This window comes from Culex quinquefasciatus, chromosome 2 (genome assembly GCF_015732765.1).
Source record: "Culex quinquefasciatus strain JHB chromosome 2, VPISU_Cqui_1.0_pri_paternal, whole genome shotgun sequence".
NCBI classification, from domain to species: Eukaryota; Metazoa; Arthropoda; class Insecta; order Diptera; family Culicidae; genus Culex; species Culex quinquefasciatus.
The window spans coordinates 92543135-92564408 of NC_051862.1; the positions used below are offsets into that span (position 1 = coordinate 92543135).

The 21274-nt window shown below is 41.8% G+C and overlaps 2 protein-coding genes across 7 annotated transcripts in view; one reads left to right on the plus strand and one right to left on the minus strand.

Annotated features, from left to right (window-relative positions):
- The window catches only part of LOC6036918 (mucin-17), a 159470-nt gene extending 147659 nt beyond the window's left edge, over positions 1 to 11811 (plus strand). For all 6 annotated transcript variants that reach the window (XM_038251852.1, XM_038251847.1, XM_038251849.1 and 3 more), the window contains one exon: positions 8095 to 11811. In XM_038251852.1, coding sequence (XP_038107780.1) covers positions 8141 to 10267 — 2127 coding nt within the window. In that variant the 5' untranslated portion in view covers positions 8095 to 8140 and the 3' untranslated portion in view covers positions 10268 to 11811. The remainder of the gene's footprint in view (positions 1 to 8094) is intronic.
- A 3314-nt stretch (positions 11812 to 15125) lies between these two features.
- Positions 15126 to 21021, minus strand: LOC6036917 (phospholipid-transporting ATPase ABCA1). Its single transcript, XM_001846840.2, has 7 exons — positions 20975 to 21021; positions 20350 to 20650; positions 17695 to 20286; positions 17326 to 17635; positions 16324 to 17267; positions 15525 to 16256; positions 15126 to 15465 (listed from the first exon to the last, which is right to left on the minus strand). Exons 2-7 carry the CDS (start codon positions 20616 to 20618, stop codon positions 15288 to 15290), a joined length of 5025 nt encoding a protein of 1674 aa, XP_001846892.2. The 5' UTR covers positions 20619 to 20650; positions 20975 to 21021; the 3' UTR covers positions 15126 to 15287.
- Between the last annotated feature and the right edge of the window lie 253 nt (positions 21022 to 21274).

The window sequence follows — 21274 nt, forward strand, 5'->3', positions numbered from 1 at the left end:
CGCTCGTAGAAAGCGTCTTTATCATCATCGGGCTTGTCGTTCGTCGGCGCGTAGGTGTTGATCAGGCTGTAGTTGAAGAATTTGCCCTTTATTCTCAACACGCAGATCCGGTCATTCACCACCTTCCACTTGATGACTCGGTTCTTCTGATCCCCAATCACTACGAAACCGACTCCGTGCATCGCCTTTTCGCCGCCACTGTAGTAGATGTGGTACTTGTAAGAGGTGTTGGCGATGGGGTCCACCGCCGTGAATTCTCGCTCTCCATGTCCGGGCCATCGAACTTCCTGGATGGCGGCCACATGCACGTTCAGCTTGTGCAGCTCCCGGGCAAGAAGGCCAGCACGTGCAGGATCTTGGAGAGTTCGAACGTTCCAAGTACCGAGTTTCCAATCGTTGTCCTTTTTACATCGCCTGGTCTGATGCCGATTTATCCGTCCTGAATTTCTTCTTTTGTTTTTCTGAGTTGGTGTTTCGCTTCGGTATGCCGCCTAACCAGGGCTGCGAATACCTAGTCTCGGGGTGGGGCTGTCACCTTGCAGCTTCCGGGACCCAGCTGCGGTTTTCTCTCGACACCGTAACGGGGACTTTTGTCTCGAAGCCTAACGGTACAGCTACACCCTCCGAAGAGGGTGGAGCCCCCCTTACCCTGTCAGCATACTACCAAAGTTCCCACCGGGGTTGGTTACCCGATCTCTCCAATGGTTACTAGTATCCCGGCCAGCGCCGCGGGGAGGCCAGGGTATCGGAGTTACTGAACAAGAGGCTAAAGGACCACTTGGTGGGTCTATTTTATACCTACGGTACTTGAAGTACCTATGGTACGCGTTGTCCAGTCGTTCGCTGACCAAAATGTAAATAAACTTTGTAAAATTGAAATATTTAAAATCGGATCATCAGTTTCCAAGATATCGTCGATTGAAAAATGAGGGCTTGTTGGGTAGCCAAACAACAGTCTGGTTTTCTCAGCTAGGTATTTGAAGAAATTTATTTCTCGAATGGACAAAAAAACTCGAAGGGGTAAAGTTATACTAAATCCGGGTTTTGTAATTAAAGTGAAGTAAAAATTTTCATTTTTTGTAAGTGAAATATTTTTTTCTCGAAAATTCCTCATCATCATGCAAAACTTCGTCGAACACACTAAATCGATCAGAAAATCCCTTCTCCAGTCACGGGTTTTCGTACATTTGCACGAGTAATTATACATTGACCAAAAATTTATGCAAAATGTCTTATTTGGACATAAAAAATCGCTGGATAAAGTTGGATCAAAGTCAAAAATTACAAAACTGAAAAATTGTGACAAAATTTGCGGAAAGCTTCATGTTCTAACTATATTAAAACTTCTTGTGGTGTTACTCCACAAAAAAATCCACAACTGTCCAAAGACACTCCGGGTTACGGTACCTACCCCTTCTCGGGACCCTCTGCCAGACCACTGGTAACGTATAGCCCGGTGCGGTAGTGTTACACCGCGGCCAGCTTTAAACCAGGCACAAGGTCAAGTTTCCTGTATGCACTTTCTCTTTCAACTGGCGCAATATATCCCACCAACGACAGTGAGAGTGAGTTGGATTGGCTGCGGATGCAAAAAAAAACCTTTATCCGTTGCCAGTTGGTCGTTTATCAAAAATCTTACGCAGCAAACTGACACATAACACAAACACGCACATAACCAGATTAGTGTGGCTCTTTGGACAAGTCATTCATCGAAATGCCAACGAACCGGCCTCCGGCGAATGCCGATGAGGATGACGAACGGACGGATCAAGATTTTGGACGGTTTTGACAACTTTTTTTAGGGAGCTTTTAATTAATGCCGTAAATTCCTCCATCCAAGCGGAAGTCACACTTTGTTTAATGATTGGGGAAGGTTGGCAGAGCATTCCAAAGTTAGGAGATTGAATGTTAATTTTGAAAATAATTGCAATAATTTTGTAAAAAACTAGCAAAAACAAAATTCAAACATAATAAGGATGATCTACTGTCAAAAAGCAATTTCTTCCCCAAAAAAACTGACCTAATTCAAGTTATTTGGGTTTGGTTCTTAAGCTTCGTATAATTTCGATATAATTATTCAAAGATTGTGTTGCGGAATTTCACGCATAATCACCCTAATAATCACGCAATACTGTAGAGGAAAACTGTTATGATTGTTGAATGAGAACGCGCAAATGAAGAAAAGAAGGGAGTTCAAATTGGGGTAATTAAGATGCGTACTGTGTTGACACAGTGGCTGCCAGTTTTTTTTTCGGCAAGCACTAACAACAGTACGGAAACGGTAATGAGGTGAAGTGGAACTAGTTTTCCCTGCGTTTGACCCAGAAAAGAAAAGACCGTAGACCGTAGACCGTGGTTTTTTGAGAGAGCAAAACAACATTCCGAGGAACAATACTTTGAACTAACTTTTAAATGAGACTTACATAAGATTTAAGTAATTTACATCAGATTAATGGTGTCTGTAACTGATTATTACTAGTAATTTGTTTATTTTTTTGTTGGCTGGTACAAATTTTATTTAAACTTTTGTGAAATTTTCTGATGATTTCAATAATAACAATTCAAAATTCAAGGTTAACTTTAAAAAAGTCTTCAAATATATAGTTTTCCTCTAGAGCGTCCAATTTCCCGGGGTTTAAAATTTTCCGGGAAACAGGAAATTTTCATCAAATTTCCCGGGAAATCTCGGGAATTCAGGTATATATATTTTTTGTTAGGAAGTTGGTATTAACAACACACAGTTGCTTTTAAATTTGTCAGTTGGAGAGAATATGATAAAGAATAATATTGATAATAAAGTTGGAATGAGAAAAAAATATGCAGCAAATATGTTTTTCATGGCAAATATTTATTCCAGAACAAATATTACTGGTTTGAGCTCATGATAGGCATTGAATTTACTTTAAAAATCTGCTTTTTAATTGAAATATCATTTTATGCAATCACAACTCAAAGTTTTCAAATATTTGGAGCAAAATTTTGAAATATGTTTGCCTTTTTCGGACACCTTGTATATAATACGAAGTAGTTTTAGTGATTTTTTAATGATTCAGCCTAATAAAAACTTCGGTTAAAAGAATTCTTCTTGTACAGCCTTTTTGAGACATTAAATGAATCCAATTCAGTTTTCATCCAATTTGCTCATGATAAATAAACAAAAAAAACACTTTTTTTAAACTTAATTTTGATCTTGACAACAATTTTCGTTTAAAAAGATTACCAAAATTATAATAGTTTATTTTCATTCCATTAAATCGTAATTTGTGTTGCCCCGCAAATAAATAAGATCTATTCCCAGTTGTGAATGCTTCAGACATTAATGTAATCTGAAGTAAACCTTAACATGAAACCAACAATACCAAAAAGTTAAGAAAATGTATACTTCCGCTTGCATTTCGGGAATTCCCGAGATTTTTTTTACCGGGAGGGAAAGTTGGACGCTCTATTTTCCTCATTTCATATTTAAAACCAAATTTTAAACTTCTGCTTTCGACATTTCGTCAATTGGAAATTACAGGCTAGTTGTGTCTAGAAGAACTCATTTTCATCGATTCGAATTTTTCATACGGCTGTATCTCAGAAACTAATTTTTCGATTTTGAAAGTCTCAGAGAGAAAATTGTAGGAACATTCTAAGCTATTCAAGAATATTTTTTCAGGGGTGGCTTTTCTTTTTTATTATTTTATTTTTCTTAAAACGAAAAAATGTTAAAATTTCTGAAAATTATAGCCTTAAAGTAACTGTAACTCAAAAACGGTGCACTTTATCAAAAGTTGAGCACTTTTCGATAGATTTTTTTTGTTTTTCTTTAAAATGATGTAAACTGTGGAAATATTATTGGAAATATATTTTTTGACCGCATATTCGATATTTTTGAATATCGCGTTTCAAAAAACATATCTTTGGAACCAGATTTTGCACAAGTCATTTTTTACGATTTTGCGGACAGCGTGAAATTCCACAATTTCCGCGAATTCAAGGATTTTCTGAATTCAATGCCAACAAAAAACCAATTTTACAAATATTTTACCACAAACGTTTTAAGTGTAACTTTGATTATTTTTCAATTGAAAAACGTGATATTTATCTTTAGAACCCTTGAATTGAACTCTTTCATTTGAAAAGACAAGGATCATTAAAAGAAAATTGTTTCATGATTTTCAAGAAATTTATAAATAATTGAAAAAAATATTCCAAAATGCGAAAAAAATTATTGCAGTTTGGCAAAGGCAAATTTTCTTTCATACCAATACCACCAGCACTCCGATTTTTTTTGGAATGCTTTATTGATAGTTTGTAACAGCCAAGGACAAGCACATTTTGCACTTGCCTCAATAAACAAATGCTGAAATTTTAAATTTTCTATAATGAAAAAAAACATTATTTTTTCAAAATAAATTGAAATTTTAAATAATAAAAGAACTACATTCAACTGAATACAAATGCATTTTTATGCATTTATTGTACTTTTGCACGATTGGGCTTAGCACAGTTTTCATATACAATTCGGCAAAGATCTTGTTTTGCCATTTTATCCGAGATAACTATTTTTTTTAAACTAGTGATAGTGTTTAATTGGATAGGTTAAATTCCGTGTAATAATAATTTGACTATAATTTCATTTTAAAGGTAGCATAAAAAAAACTAAGATTAAAAACCTGTTTTTACAAGATTCAACGACCCAACGGCTTTAAAATATTATTTTAATCTTAAAAATCAGCCTTTTTCTCGAATGTTTTAGTTTTTCCTTTGTTCCGTCAAAATCCCACAAAAATTGATTTGATTTGCAAATTGGAATTTTTTTTTACATAATTTGGTCCTAAAATGAAGCTTAGATTGCTGATATTATTGTTTACAGCTATAAAGCTTATTTTTCTAAGTACAATGAGCCTTTGTACGACCACAAAGAGTTTAAAATGGATTTTTAAATCAATTTTGAAAAATTAACCTCACGGTCCTTCTTGACAGAAAAGTTCCTACTTGACAGCTCGTTCCAAGGGGACCATAGTTGATCCATCGAAAAAATGTTGTCTTGTCAATATTTTTTTGCATTAAAATTAAAAAAGTGATCAAAAATGGTTTTTGATCGTGTTTTTTTACCGTTGTACATAAGAATTGACATAGGGCTTTAGTACCCAATTTAGTGTTTGAAAATTGCATCCAATGATTTTTTTTAGTTTTTTCCAAGGCCGTTAAAAATATTTTTTATCTTTATATCAAGCAAATTCACAAATAGTGAAACATTTTGGAAGTCTGATTTGTAATATGTATTGCAATGTTATCATTAAATTTACAACATTGGACATTATGCGTTTGTGGGCAGTGCAGGCGGTAAAACTTGTTCTCAAAAAGTAATAAGGCTGGTACAAATATTTTTAAAAGTTTTTGTCAACCCCCCCCCCCCCCCCCCTTCCAAATTGGCCCGAAAAATCAGGGGGCAAAAAAAATATTTTTACAATATTGATCCTTGCACTGTAACTTGGATTTGGCCCGCACTTTTCTCTCGCACTTTTGACAGCAAGAATTCGAAAAACTAGGCAACCAGCAGTTGTTTATTTACATTTCCAGTCGCAGTTTCCACCAAACTGTAAATTCGCACTTTGAAATTGCGACTGACAGGTGTACAACATCGGCTCGCTTTGATAATTTTTTGAGAAAATTTAAATTTCCCAAGCCAGCTTGACAAGTCGCAATAGTGCGATCGATAGCAATAATTAAGTGCGAAGTCCAAGTTGGTGATAATTGCGCAATAAACTTCAAAATTTCAATGAAAATTCAAGTGTAACCAGCTGAAATCAAATTCAAATACATTCTCCTGCGTTTAAAATCATTTTTAGCATGTTTGGGTTTATTAAAAAATCTTAAGATTTTTTGAAAATTTTCAATGCAAAATCTTTTTTTTCGATACAATTTTTGGTTTTGTCAGATCTTAGATTTTTTGAAAACTAATGATTGCAAAACAACTGAACTAGTGTAAAATGCATTTTAAAACACTTTTTTTCATTTAAATGTGAAAACTATGGCTTGAGGGACAAAAACTTTTTTAAATGTTTGCATCGGCCTAAGTTGTGAAAAAAGAAACAAACGTTACATAAAAGTGACAAAACCAAAACATGCAGCATAACTGAAATTTCCGCAACGTAATTTCTGGAAGTCATTTCTGGGTGATGACGACCTGCTGTGGTTGCTACGACCAGGTACAATTATCCCAATGCAATTGTCGCACATAACCAGGTAATTATGCGCCTTGCATTGTCCTAATCCAGGGATTGTTGCAATTCTGAAGCATATATACAAACCACTACAAAGACAGACAGCCAGGAAATACCTTTGCCTGAGCCATATGGGCAGAATCGAGAAGGTTTTTGGTCGGCTGAGTTTGTTTTCGTTCATCACCCAACGGTAATTGATATATTTTTGTTTAGTTAGCTGGGAACCGTTAAGTGATATTGTGTGGCTTTAAAAGTGATTTTTGATGGTGAAATGGATCCGGAATCGAATTGTGACTGTTGTGATCGAGTTTTCAATGGGTATAACACAATATTCAATTAGTGCAATCATTCGTCACGAGCGATAAACGATTTCGGAATTACCTGTCCTTGGCCAACCGTTCTCGCCGCCAGGAGCATGACCCGATTGTGTCCCATTGGGTGACCAGCGGGAGGGAAAAGCAAAATTTCTAAAAATAACTAAAATTCTTCGGTCATTCCGTGGGACACATCGGTAAATGCCACTGGGCAGCAATCCGACACCATCGACCGGTTTTTTTTTTGCTCGCAATTGCTATCTGTCCATCCGAGACCTATCATGGGGATGGACGCCATCGGATCCGATCCATTCCATCGATAAATTACGTGATGCTGCGCCGGTTTACACTGAGGAAAAAAATCGGATTTTCAGTTTTTATAAATAAAAATTTAAATACTTTTAATAAAATATGACTTTTGAAAAAATATGGTCAAAATTTATATAAACAAATTCCAACTATTTTTCAACTGTGATTCGTTAAAAGATCGAAATGAAATCGAATTGTTCCCGCTGTGGCGTGCATCGGCGGCGCTCACTTTTGTGACCTAGAAAATCACTTTCCTGCGGTGGTGGTGCGTCTCTACACGTGCCGTCATGTGTCACACACTCGGCACTGATTGACAACTTTTCCCGCCAACCGACATCCGTCACTCGGTCGGATCTGACCACGGAACAGGTCAACAGCAATTGGAACCGGGTGACTTTTGGCATTGATTTCTGTTTTGGAATAAAATTTGGACAAATCTACAAATACGAACTTTACGAATTTCACTTCAATAATAATTCCCAGATCCCGGATTCCCGGATTTTTATGAAAAAAAAGCCTTTACTTCATTGGACCAACGTTCTCAAATATTATTGCAAAAAGTTTTGCACATTTCCACATTACATTTGAATACGTTTCAAAGTAAACAGATTTATTTCTTATACTTATAATCTGTTCTAAACAAGTAAGATACTCTAAAGCACTCGAGGATAAATTAATGATTATTCCCTGGAACTGCCAAAACAACAAACGCAACAATGTTTTAAAAATAAAGAACATCAAACAAGTTACGTGGAAAACAAGGTGAACACTTTCAAAATTTCTTTCAAACAATCTTACTGTCTGTAAAGTGCAGCATTTTTTAAAAGTATTCCATCAGACTACCAATCTAAATTGCAAATGCTCAAAACATTCCCAAAAGTGCTCCAATTTACACTCTCGCGGAAAAACGAAAACCAACGGCGAGCTCACTCACGTTCATCGACACGAGTGCATAAATCCTCTATCATAGTGCCCCAAAGAGAAAAAAACGAAAAAAGTAGAACCGGAAATCAACTCCATTTCGCTTCTTTTCATTCGCGTAAACGATCCTTACAAACCACACCACGCTGTGACGACTCGAAAAGCACTAACTGACCATTTTTCACGCGCTCAGAGTCCATTTCCCTTCGATTGCTGGCCAGAGCGCGCCCAAAAGCATTGAACTGAATATAAATTTCAATCCTGGCAAATCGTCGCCCCAAAAAAGCAAACTTCCGGCCTCGCTCTCTAACGTTGTTCTCTTTTTACCCCTTTTTCAGATTGCCAACGGAAAATGCAGTGAGTCCTTCCCGTCGCATCGAGACAATGAAAAAGCGAGCTAAATTAACAATGTCCTGCTCCCTGTCGCTGGTCGCACTGCTGTGCTGCTGTTCCTGCCTGCTGGCACCACTGACCGCCGGGCTGCCAATCACCTCGAAACCACTCGACAACAATCCGGACCATCTGACGTGGGAAGCGGCATGGCTTTCCGGGGATTCCCGGCCTGGGATAGGGGGGAAAGCGAAAAAAATCACGCCCAAATCGATCTTCATTGCACCCCAGCTGAACGGGTTCAACGGGTCGTTGTGTCCACCGGACATGAAGGTCGACTACAACGGGAAGTGCATCCAGGTGCAGTCCAACATTAATCCGGCGGACATCGTGCTGACCAAGCTGCAGAGTCTGCTTGGAGATGGCGGTGGAGCGTCAAACACCGGTGGAAGCGAAGACTACGACTACGAGTACGACACGTCCGGGCCGTTCCAAGTCAACCTGCCGCTCAGTATTGATCTGCCGGTGGAGGAACCGCCGAAGCGAGCGGAATCGTTCTACGATACCATGCTGGTGGACGTGCCGTCATCTTTGACGACGACAACGGGTCAAGACCTGAAGCAGGCGTCAACGCAGCAGATTCAGACATTTCTTGCCGAAACCAGCAAGCGTCCTATGGATCAAACTGTTGCCGAGAGTCAGACCGATATTTCCTTTCTCGCGTTCGAGAGTCTCCCCAACGGAACCCTTTCGACGCAGCTCGAGCTGGACGGTGGAAGCAACGGGACGATTGTTCAGCAGATTGTTCTCTCTTCCACTGCAGCTGCTCCAACAACTGTTACCACGATGGATGCAACAAGCCTTGATGGTAGTACGACGAGCGGTACGAGTACTGTGGCGATTGGCAACACTGATTTTGTCTCTACCACAGTGAGCCCGGTGACGACTGAGGAATTCAGCAACACCGCGACAACGGAGTCCGTCACAGCTACAGACAAGATGACCAGCGAGAGTCTGTTCGCTACGACTACCGGGACTTCCGACCAAGACATGGAAGGTTTGAAGGCGGAACTGGCTGCCGAAGCACTGCTACTTGATACGAACCAGTCTTCTACGACAGAACTTCCCTCTACCGATATGTCCGGGTTCGAAACGGAACCGGACACGCTGAGCACGGTGTCTACAACGGTGGAACTGGGCAGTACGAGTACGGATCCTACCGAGAGCACCACTCCGCTTGACACAACCACCATGAAGGTGTTGATCCACACAATCCCGTCGATCCCAACAACTTCAAGACGCGCGCCCTCGCCCAAACCCGTACAGATCGTCACCCCAGTGCGCACAAAGTGGTACAGCCCACCTGGCGCTACGCCACCACCCTTCATCGTGGCCAGCTACACTCAGCAGGAGCGCACGACGCGAGCCACCCCGGAAACAACGTCCGAAACGCCTCTGCCGCTGCTAGTCATGAACGATACCGAGGCTGACAAGAAGAATCGTGACGCAATCCACCGGCAGGAGCAGAAGGACAAGCTCCGAGAAACCATGGACACCAACAACCGCTTCGTGTACCACCACTTGGCGGCGCCACCGTCGACTGCTCCGTCAACAACCGTCGCCGATCACAACTACGTTGACCAGCTGAAGAAGATCAACGAGATCATCGCCGAGAACAAGCAGCGCCACCAACAGCAGAATTCCCGCATTCGCTTCCCGTCGCAGCACGACGATCATGTTCCAGCTGCCAGCAACAGCGCCAACATGGTCCGCTTCCCGGGTTCCGTCTCCAACCGGGTCACCTCAAACCGGCTTCCGGACATCTTCCCAAAGAAATCCCCCGACAGTACAACCCAGCGTCCTCCGTTCTGGTGGCTCCCGTCAGGCTGGGAGGTCGACCAGACCGGCCAGAAGCCGATGCTTCTCCGGTTCTGGTCCCGGATGCCACTGGTGCGGGATCAATCGTTGACCAGCAGTACCAGCAGCAATCCGGAAAGCAATGGCAGTGCCACCCGATGGAGACCCTCGGCACCACAGCCACCGCCCGGAAGCACCTCGCCAGCGTCGGCGGTAGCACCCCGGGGCAACTCCAAGAGCCCCAGCGAGAGCTTCTACAAAGAAGTATCTTCGCAGGACGTCTACAAAGTGCTGAATATGCGACAGCTAAAGCACAAAAGATAAAGTGTCCCGCCCCCCTCCCTTCTTTGGTAGTGTTCTAATCCCCCCCCCCCATCAGCTTTAAGTATTATTTAAACATTGGAACGCGCAATTGTGTATAGACAAAGTATAGAATTAGTGGTACAACGATCTAGCTGTTAAGAAGACCCCCACCTGCACTACTTTAGCGAACAAACCAGAAGGAAAACACGTGCACGCATTAGATTTTCCGCCGGCCCTTGAGTGAGAACTGTCACTTTTCTAACCTCGAAAACGGCGTAAAATCTAGTTGGCGGGGAAATGTGAGGAGTACTTAGCACGCACAACCCTTTAAAAAAAGTATTTTAATTTGTTGGATTCACTTCATGACAATTTGCTTAGTAACTGTGATATTTTAACCACTTTAACAATCTGCTTCTTCTTTCTCTACAACGCACAAAAGGAAGAAGTATTTTTAGTCTTTTTAAAAATACTTTCTTTTCCTAACCTTGATCTTCGCTGTCTCGATTTAGTTTTATCACTTGACTGATAAAATGGTCAAATCAACCCTCTTTTTTTAAATACCCTTTCCGGCCTCACGTTTCAGCAAGTCACCGTGCCAATATAAAGTGTTTTTAAAGTGTAACCCCCAAATTGTAATTAGTGTGCGTCACCCAAATTGTACATATACTCAAGTTTACGTGTGTGTTGTTATGTAACTTAATGCAAAAATGGAAAAAAAAGTTTTAATATCGGAACCACGGATGTAAATCGTCACTGGGAGGAAATTAATAAGTTTTACAACAAAAAAAATCTTTGTGCATGTGTCTATAATGGAAAATCAAATCAAAAAGCTATGTATTATGGTTAAGCGAAACACTACATGTATGTATGTGCCAAAAAGTAATAAATTACAGAACAATTTTGTATTTTTGCCGGGGTGCAAGTAGCAAACGGAAACATCACAAATCTGTGCAACTGATGCATGTTTTTATTATATAAAAATAGTGCGAGAAACAAAAACTATTCAAAACTCAGCCTCTCTAACCGAGCAACAGTCTTCTCAAAACGAACGATCATTGAAAACGATATTTGTAAATATAGTAGCTAAGAATCGAAACCAAACCCTTCACTGGGAAGTGGTTTCCCCTGAACGTTGGTATTCGTTGGGCTATAAGTGTTAAGTGTGTACATTGTTAATCACTCAAAAAAAAACTATTTAATTTAAACAAATTAGCCACGTAACAAGATAAACCGTAAACCTTGAGCACAGGAAAACTCGAAAATAGCAGCACAAAAAATGCCGAAACAAAAAATCGTAACAAATCAAACAACATATTTGCCAAAAGTTTTAACTATGTATTATATATTCTAATAAAAATATATTCTTGTACTAGATACAAATGTGACTAGCTGTAGCGTAGCAAAACAAGCACAAAATGTTTGCGAGAAATTGAAAGCATACAGCAGCAGCATCAGCAGCAAGCACACTTATGTCGAACAGTCTCCCAGCAAGAGCAACAAAATATACTTACACACAGTCGATAGCGGCTCATTTCTACGTTGATCGAAAATCATTTGATGAATAATTGATGGCTTTCTTTTTGTCAAACGCTGATGACATCCCTGGTAAAATATAGTTTAAACATTTTCAACCAAGAGGTAAGTACGAAAAGATCTAGCATAACCAATTGCTCGAATTCCTCATCTTCCATTATCCAATTGCGTGTAAAAAGCCTGAGTGTAAAATAAATTTAGCATTATTTAATGAAACATTATGTAATATTACACCCAGAAATATGTAGCCCATCAGTATGGGAAAACTACTTGGACGAAAAATCAGGATGATATAGGCGCTTGTCCAATAAACAATCCATAGGTCAGATAGCCAAGCGGGCTAAGGCACCAGTCCTCTCTATTGGTGCTCGGTATGAATTTCGTCGGTGGTTGAATTTCGTGGGTCATTTCACCTATATACACGCAGAAAAATAGGGCATATTTGAATCAACAAAACGGTTTTGTTGATTTGAAAATCATATTTTTTGTTGAATCAACGCTTATATTCAACAAAACATTTGTTGATTCAAACCTCATACAGGCTGATTCTACAAAGCATTTTTCTGCGTGTATGATAACATACAGTATGTAAAAAAAGTATTTACACCCCTTGGGCACTATGCACATTTTGTGATGAAACATGTAAAAAATTTAAAGTTTGACAGGAACCTAGTACTACGTTTTGTTCAGAAACTCATGCCAGACATTTTGCTACAAAAAGCTCATGAAAAGATGATTTCTATAAAAAGTTATATATCAAATACTATTACGAAAATAAAAAAGGTGCAAAAAAAGTATGTACACCTTTCGAAAAATTAACATAAATAATGTTATTTGTTGACAAATCACCATAAATCCAGTCTCCCAACTCCAAATAGGCATCCTTGACTGATTAAAAAAATAATTTGGATTGAATATAAAGTTTACTAACTACTTAGTATAAAAGTTTATATAACTCTGGAAATTCTATATAAAACTTATCTAAACTTAATTTTGCAAACTTTTAATTCAAATAAATGTCAATTACCATAGAATTGCTAAATAAACATTTTGGAGTGGGTATAACACCGTTTTGGGGGTATTTGTATCGATAGAATAGATTTTTCGTTGGAATTTCGTACCAACCCGGAATTACGTCGTCGGAAAATCCGCCGGCATCTGAACCGGTCCTCAATTCACAAGTCAACCTATGTGGCATCAGAAAGGGCATGAAATTTCCGATCTTTTGATACCCATACATCCAGGTTTTCTATAAAACCCACGTTTTTAAATACCTAAGCAAAAACGTTGTTATGGTTTCGTTTGAGCAACCTGCCAAAAATGTATGGAATTTCGTAATTTTTGTTCTCGTGGATCAAACTTACTTTTTGCCCAGTTATTTAAAAACGTAGGTTTTAAAGAAAACCTAGATGTATGGGTATCAAAAGATCGGAAATTTTATGCCCTTTCCGATTCCACATAGGTTGACTTGTGAATCGTGGACCGGTTCGGATGCCGGCGGATTTTCCTACGACATAATTCCGGGTTGGTACGAAATTCCAACGAAAAATCTATTCTATCGATACAAATACCCCCAAAACGGTGTTATACCCACTCCAAAATGTTTATTTAGCAATTCTATGGTAATATACAGCAATTCCCCACGAAAACAGCATGATTCGAAAAAAAAGTTCTCCGATCGGGCTCAAAATTTTTCTGGGGGATCCTTGGCCGAAATAATTAGACCCGTATTTTTTTGTTTGGCCATTAGGGTGACCTACGCCGTGTTAGGGTGGTCCGAAAAATGGCAATTTTCGTCGATTTTCGCAAAACCACTTTTTACATATCTCCGCGCCATTTCATCCGATTTTAGCTGTCCTAGACGCAAAGAAAGGTGATTAGTTTGGCTATTTGGGAAAAATAGTAAGAAGTTTCGAAAATCTAGCTTAACATTTGAAAAGGTCATATGAAAACTTAAAATGCTGTTTTGAAGGTCTCGGGACCAAAGAGCCTATGTCTGAAAATATTTTTATCGGATTCCTCGGAAAATTTCACATAACATATTAAAAAATTGTGAAGTTATGTTTTCGATACTCTGAGATACGATTTTTTGAAAATAAAAACTGTGTTTTTCGACGCGCCACGCGCAAATATTGGAAAATGACGAAAACGGGGAAAAATCGACTTTTTTTCACTAAAACTGCGATAACTTTAAAATTTCAGCGATGACCTATAGATGTTATGGTACCAAAAGTTGCGTCTTTTAATTATGAAAATTTTAGTACCCTAACATGTATAGGTCATCGCTGAAATTTTAAAGTTATCGCAGTTTTAGTGAAAAAAGTCGATTTTTTCCCGTTTTCGTCATTTTCCAATTTTTGCGCGTGGCGCGTCGAAAAACACAGTTTTTATATTCAAAAAATCGTATCTCAGAGTATCGAAAACATAACTTCACCATTTTTTAATATGTTATGTGAAATTTTCCGAGGAATCCGATAAAAATATTTTCAGACATAGGCTCTTTGGTCCCGAGACCTTCAAAACAGCATTTTAAGTTTTCATATGACCTTTTCAAATGTTAAGCTAGATTTTCGAAACTTCTTACTATTTTTCCCAAATAGCCAAACTAATCACCTTTCTTTTGCGTCTAGGACAGCTAAAATCGGATGAAATGGCGCGGAGATATGATTTTTTGAAAAAAGTAGTTTTTGCGAAAATCGATGAAAATTGCCATTTTTTGGACCACCCTAACACGGCGTAGGTCACCCTAATGGCCAAACAAAAAAATACGGGTCTAATTATTTCGGCCAAGGATCCCCCAGAAAAATTTTGAGCCCGATCGGAGAACTTTTTTTTCGAATCATGCTGTTTTCGTGGGGAATTGCTGTATATTGACATTTATTTGAATTAAAAGTTTGCAAAATTAAGTTTAGATAAGTTTTATATAGAATTTCCAGAGTTATATAAACTTTTATACTAAGTAGTTAGTAAACTTTATATTCAATCCAAATTATTTTTTTAATCAGTCAAGGATGCCTATTTGGAGTTGGGAGACTGGATTTATGGTGATTTGTCAACAAATAACATTATTTATGTTAATTTTTCGAAAGGTGTACAAACTTTTTTGCACCTTTTTATTTTCGTAATAGTATTTGTTATATAACTTTTATAGAAATCATCTTTTCATGAGCTTTTTGTAGCAAAATGTTTGGCATGAGTTTCTGAACAAAACGTAGTACTAGGTTCCTGTCAAACTTTAAATTTTTTACATGTTTCATCACAAAATGTGCATAGTGCCCAAGGGGTGTAAATACTTTTTTTACATACTGTAAATGGACTTGGGATTAAATATTGAAAAATACGAGTAATTGTAAAACATTCATATTTTATTTCGCTTAATACAACAACAATTAAACATAATAATTGAAAGTAATAAATATTTTGCTTAAATAATCGTTTTCCCTAACTATTCGAAAAATTGTCTTTGGAACACACTAGCAGCACCTAAACACAACCCTCTGTAATCATTCTATTCTTCCCGTTGAAATTTTGTAAACGACAGGAACACCTGCTCCAGGCTGGTCTGCCCAATCGAGTAATCTTCAACGTTCAACGTGCGCTTGCAGTTTTCCATAATTCCAAATATCTGAGACCACTTCAAGTTCTGGGACCGAATGTAATACGTTAGCAGATCCTGATACTCCTCCCTGTAAACGAAAAATCGTCAATTATAAAATAAATTTAAGTTATTAAATTCAAGATTTACTTCAGCAGAGTATCGGTAAAGTTCTCCCCGACAAAATCCTTTATTTTCTGCAAATCCGGCACCTCCGGAACCAATCCCTCGGGCGTCTTCACCACCGAGTCCGTCTTCTTCGCCTTGATGATCAGCACGAATCCTTGCGAGAACTTGTTTTTCAAGTGCTGCGTCGACCCAATGCACTTGAACTCTCCGTTGACCATGATGGCCAGCCGCGTGCACAGTGCCTCACACTCCTCCATGCTGTGGGAGGTCAGTACGATCGTCTTTCCACTGTCCCGTACCCGGCAAACACCGTTCCACAGGTTCCGCTTGGCCCCCGGATCCATTCCCGACGTTGGTTCGTCCAAATAAACCACTGAAGGATTCCCAAGCAATGCCAGTGCCGTACTCAGCTTCCGCTTATTACCCCCACTGTAAGCTTTCACCTGCTTGTCCAGATGTTTCACAAAGCCAAACTCCTTCGCCAAAAACATCGTAATCGGGACGATCTTGTCGCCCGGAACTCCCCGCAGCAGTGAAAACAGCTTCAACGTTTCCCGGCCGGTCAAATCCTCGATCAGCGCGTCAAACTGGGGACAGTAGCCGATGTGCTTGTGGACCTGCTTCAGGCTCGTCTTCAAACTGTTCCCCTTGATCCAGGCGTTTCCGAACGAGATCGTCTCGTCACCCGACAGCATCTTGAACGTGGTCGTCTTTCCGGCACCGTTGGCCCCGAGCAGACCGAAGCATTCGTAGCTGGAAGGAGATAAGTGAAGGTTATACCAAACCATGAAGACTAAATACTGCAAAACAATAAATTCACCTGTTAATCCCCACGCTCAGCTGATTCACGGCCAAGAATCGATTGTAGTATTTCGTCATCTCGTGCGCCACCAAGTTGGTATCCTTCCGTTCTGCTTCCGTCATCGCGGCGATCCGTTGCTTTTCCGCCCGCACATCCGAGTCCTGGTTTTCCGGTGCACTTTCCAGCTTGTATTGCCCCCGGTAGTACCACTCACGGCTCTTCTGCACGATCAGCTTCAGCACCTTAAAGTCCAGCAGGAACAGAACGCCAAAGTACACCCCGGTCATGACCAAACTGTAGTACAGATGCCTTCCGATGCCGGGCCGATCCCACTGGAAGTAGTACAGATCTTCGTCGCAAATCGGCATGGGAGTCACACCCGGAGGTCGGGCCGCATCGCACATCTCAATCGTGATCGACATTCGACTCAGGCTAACGATCGCGTCACACAGGACAAAGTGGGGGAAGATGAGGAACACCGTGGAGAGCGTTTCGGACAGCTCGTCCAGCTCGAACATTTCGGTTCCGAGGAGAAACACGAAGATGAACAGAGCGGTTCCGGTAACGATGAAGGCTACGCTGACGCGGATGAATGCCGCCGGTGGAACGGAGTAGTAAAGGGTCGTTATGTAGGCCAGGGGAAGAGCGGGAAGACCGATGATCATGAAGATCGCGTACAGCCGGAACACTTCGTCAGCTCGGCTGAAACCAGGCTCCTGGAACATGGCTACCACTGCGATGATGAACAGGCACACGATCGCGTACGTAAAGTAGTCCCAAATGAAGCCCGTGAACCAATACGAGAAGCGGTTCACTCCACTGACGAATTGAAGAAGTTTCGCTTTGGTTACACGCTCGCGAATGTAGAATATCACGAAGAAACCGGACACGAAAGCCATTCCAAAGCCGGTGTTGTAGGCCAGCTGAAAGCCCAGGTTGTTGTGAGCTCGGCTCATTTGTAGCTGAAATAAGTATTTGGTGAAGAAGACCGCTTTCCTGTGTTTACAGTTTACGTCTTACCCTTGTTTCATCGGTGTACGGAAGGGGATGGTTCGTTACGTCTATGCGATACTTTGAAGAGTTGGTGAACGTCCTCAACAGTGCATTGTGGAGGGCATTCAGTGAAATCGCCGGCGAGTGTAGGGCCTCATTGTTGAACCAAGCTGTGCAGTTGTCGTTCATGATGCTAGCTCCGATTACGTAATGTCGATTAACGATCACCAAATTTTGGACAGCCAAGTCCAGAAATACTCGCACGATGTTCTCTTTGGTTGCACTAACGGCCAGTCCTTCTATCCACCGAAATTGGTTCAGAAAGTTGGCATAAATTCTGCAAGGTATAAATTAAAAATCAGTTGAACGTTATTCTACCAAAAGACATCAACCTACACTTCCGTTAACGACTCCCTCTCCGCTGAGGGATCCACCTGAACCAGGGTCACCGACGGGTTGTGTGATGCCATCGAGAGCAACCTGGACGGCATATCACGCGATCCGATCCACGCTCGGACCACGGCGATCGTAACGGAAACGAACAAAATTGGGATTCCGATTTGCACCAGAAACAGGAACCAATTTCGATACGTCTGGTAAACCTTCTTCAGAAACAGTGCCTTCAGTTGGCACAGGAACAGTCGTAAACCTTCCATCAGTTCGTAGTCTCCAACGCTGGAGTTCGTTTCGAGGTCCGTTGAGGTCGTCGCAATGCTACTCATGCTTATAGCGTCACTCATGTTAGTGGAGTCGGAACCGACCTTCATGAAGACCTCTTCTAGGGTAGTTAGTGATATTCCAAAGTCGAGAATGTGTAGACGCTCCAGGTTGTCCTCCAAGTCTTCCAACATGGACTGAAATCGAGTCACGTATTCCTCGTGCAGCAGGTAGGACAACTCCGATCCAATGCTGGACTCTACCGCAATATCTACAATATGTTTCCGGAGCAATTCAGTTACTGCAGCAACGTTACACTCGGCTGATTTTACACAAATCAGTCGGTAGCCCACGCCATATTTCTTCTTCAAAAAGAAAGAAGACCCAACTGCCTTTAGCTTCCCATCAGCCATGATCGCGATCCGATCGCCCAGCATATCCGCTTCGTCCATGAAGTGCGTCGACAAAATCATCGTTCGGCCGCTCTTTTCCGCGATCAACAGATCCCACAGCGCTCGCCGAGCAGCCGGGTCCATTCCGGAGGTCGGTTCGTCGCAAAGCACCACTTTCGACCCTGCACAAAGTGCAATTCCAACGCACAGCTTCCGTTGCATTCCACCGGACAAGCTGGAAGCCACCATGTTGGTTTTGTCCACCAGTTCCAGCGATTTTATGTACCGATTGACCTCGTACTGGGCCTGGGCGTCTGACAGCCCCTTGATTCTGCTGTAAAAGTACAGGTGCTCCTTGACCGTCAAGTCTTCGAACAGGATGTTGTGCTGCGGGCAATACCCTAGCGAATTCCTGATCTTCTTCATCTCATGACGAATGTCGTGCCCGTAGATCAAAGCGGTCCCCGACGAAGGTCGCTTCATACCAGTCAGCATCGACATGGTCGTCGTCTTGCCGGCACCGTTGTGGCCAAGCAGCGCAGTGATGTGACCTTCGAACATGCTGAAGCTAAGCCCTTCCACGGCGACCTTTTTGTTTGAGTACACTTTGCGAAGGCCTTTGATGACGATTCGCGCCGGTCGACCTTTGGGATCGTCCTCGATGTTCTCTTTCTTTGACGGGGGATCCTCAGTAAACGAATCTTTAGTAGGGGACTCACCAAACCAGAATCGCTTTGAAACCGGAAAGTACCAAGGTTGAGCCAGTCCAAAATCACCAGGGAACACCTGTTCGACGTATAGGGCGATGAGCATGTAGATCACGGCGTCTGCCAGCAGCATCAGCATGATCGAGCCAAGGTTGATGTTGTCAACATCGCTGTCGTGGAACAGAGTTGACCATTGCATTCCTTGCGTGGTTCCTTCGTAAACTCCGATCAAGCGCAACCCAAATCCGATGGCTGTATTGAGCAAAAGCGATGCTGCCAGCTTGTCCGAAGCCGACAGGCTTCCGTAGTCCTGATCCATAACGGCGTACGGGGCGAACGCTATAAACCAGATCACCGCTGCGACGGCTCCTCCGGAGTTGGCCTTCGAAAACAAGGTACTTAACATGAACGAGAACGTGATGATGGCAATACCGTAGATGAAGAAAAACAACCAGATAACGCCGGCATCCGAGTGAGTCAGTACGGATACGTCTGGTGTGCTGTACCAGGGTACGTTGAGGAAGAGTACCACTAGTGAAACTGATATCACTATGAAGAACAAACTTTTGACGAACCACGAACTCCACAATATCCAGTTGCTCAGTCCCATTATCTTCATGGCTTCTTTTATCTGTTTTTCCTTTTCGAACAGCACCGATTTCACAATGCTGATGCATGGATAGATGAAGGCTAGCATTACGGATATTGGCAGGAACGTAGTCAAGCTGGACGGGAAACTGTCCTCAAGAAATGGTGGGTACGGAAATCGCTGAACGTGCACTTCCGGAAGTTCTTTGTTCACTGTCTTCTTAGCTTCCAAGAATGCTCGAAATATAAAGTGCTGAATGCTTAGGAAGCCCTCGCGGAAATACCCAGGACTTGGGCCGCCATCGTCATACCGGTAGAACCGAGCCCCTCCATCCGGTCGCGAGGCGAATCTTGAATTGGTTCGCCACGCGTGCGTAATACCAAACTGAGCGCGCAGTTCTCCCGGAAACCGTAACGTGTAGCTCAACCGGGTCGGCAGACTGGTCAACTGCTCGTAATGCTCGTCAAACTGCACACCAACGAACGCGTGCGACGCCATCAGGAAGTTCTGCATATCTTGTGCACTCGCGAACCCTTGCACGTTCATTTCTGCCCGATGACCCACGGGCTCCATCAATTGATCGAGAAAGTCTGTGCGTGGTGAGTATGCTATCGTGGGCATGAAGGGAACCACCAGTCTGTCCCTGTTTGGAGTTTGCATAGCATGAGTCATGGAATCGCGGTTATCACAGTTGGGATTCACTTACCTGATACCGGTAAAGTTAGTAATATCCAACGGGTTGTAGACTGATTCATAATTGTTGATCTGCACCTCGGTAAGTGATCGTAATCCTACCAGCAACAGCATGAAGAACGGCGGGATGAATATCTCCACCAACGAAGAAATTTTACTCCGCCAGTGCAACAGGAAGTTCTTCCACAGCAAGAGTACAAACTTTTCTCCATTGCCCGTTCTATGAACTTGCGGCGGTAGCCCATCGGGGTTTGTAGACCCCTGGGCCGTTACTACAACCATTTGATCACGTTACACACTGACTGCACCTATTTCTGTAGCGGAAAACCACGAATTAATTCAACTCAGTTTGCACTCTGGGATTCACGGTAGCAAGCAAACATAGCGATAAGGATTCGTTTTATCTCTAGATCAATGCTAGACGCAGATAAAAGTCTTAGCACAACTCACAAATTTAATAATTTAATTAAAGACCAAACACGTCACCGAACATAAGCTTCCTCAAGACATTCTAAATCAACACTAATAAAACCAGATCTACAACTCGACAAAAAAAAACGTAAAAACTCCCCCGCCCAATAAAACCGTTAACCTCCACCACGTTCAACGCCTTGTTCAGCGCACCACCAAACAACTACCTTCTGCACTGGCCAAATCCTTTCGCGAAACTGACCCGAAACCCGACCGCGAACCCAATAATGACGATTTGAAAGCGACACAATCACAATCGCGGGATATTTTTTTTATCGCGGCCAGAATCTTCGATAGCAGCGATTGATAACGGGCCCAAAACAACGGAAGTTTATGTATACCAGCGTGCCGCAGCTCCCGAATGTGTCGTCTCCTTGAGTTATCATCGCTGGTGGTACCGCCGAAGTGGGCCCTTATCATAATTTGCCAGAGGTAAATGGAAATGAGTTGGCATCGGCAATATGGTA

Coding starts and splice junctions, on each gene's coding strand:
- LOC6036917 (XM_001846840.2), bottom strand. CDS start 20,618: ATGGTTGTAGTAACGGCCCAGGGGTCTACAAACCCCGATGGGCTACCG. Junction 20,287..20,349: donor ACTAACTTTACCGGTATCAG/GTAAGTGAATCC, acceptor AACTCCAAACAG/GGACAGACTGGTGGTTCCCT. Junction 15,466..15,524: donor TTTACCGATACTCTGCTGAA/GTAAATCTTGAA, acceptor TTTCGTTTACAG/GGAGGAGTATCAGGATCTGC.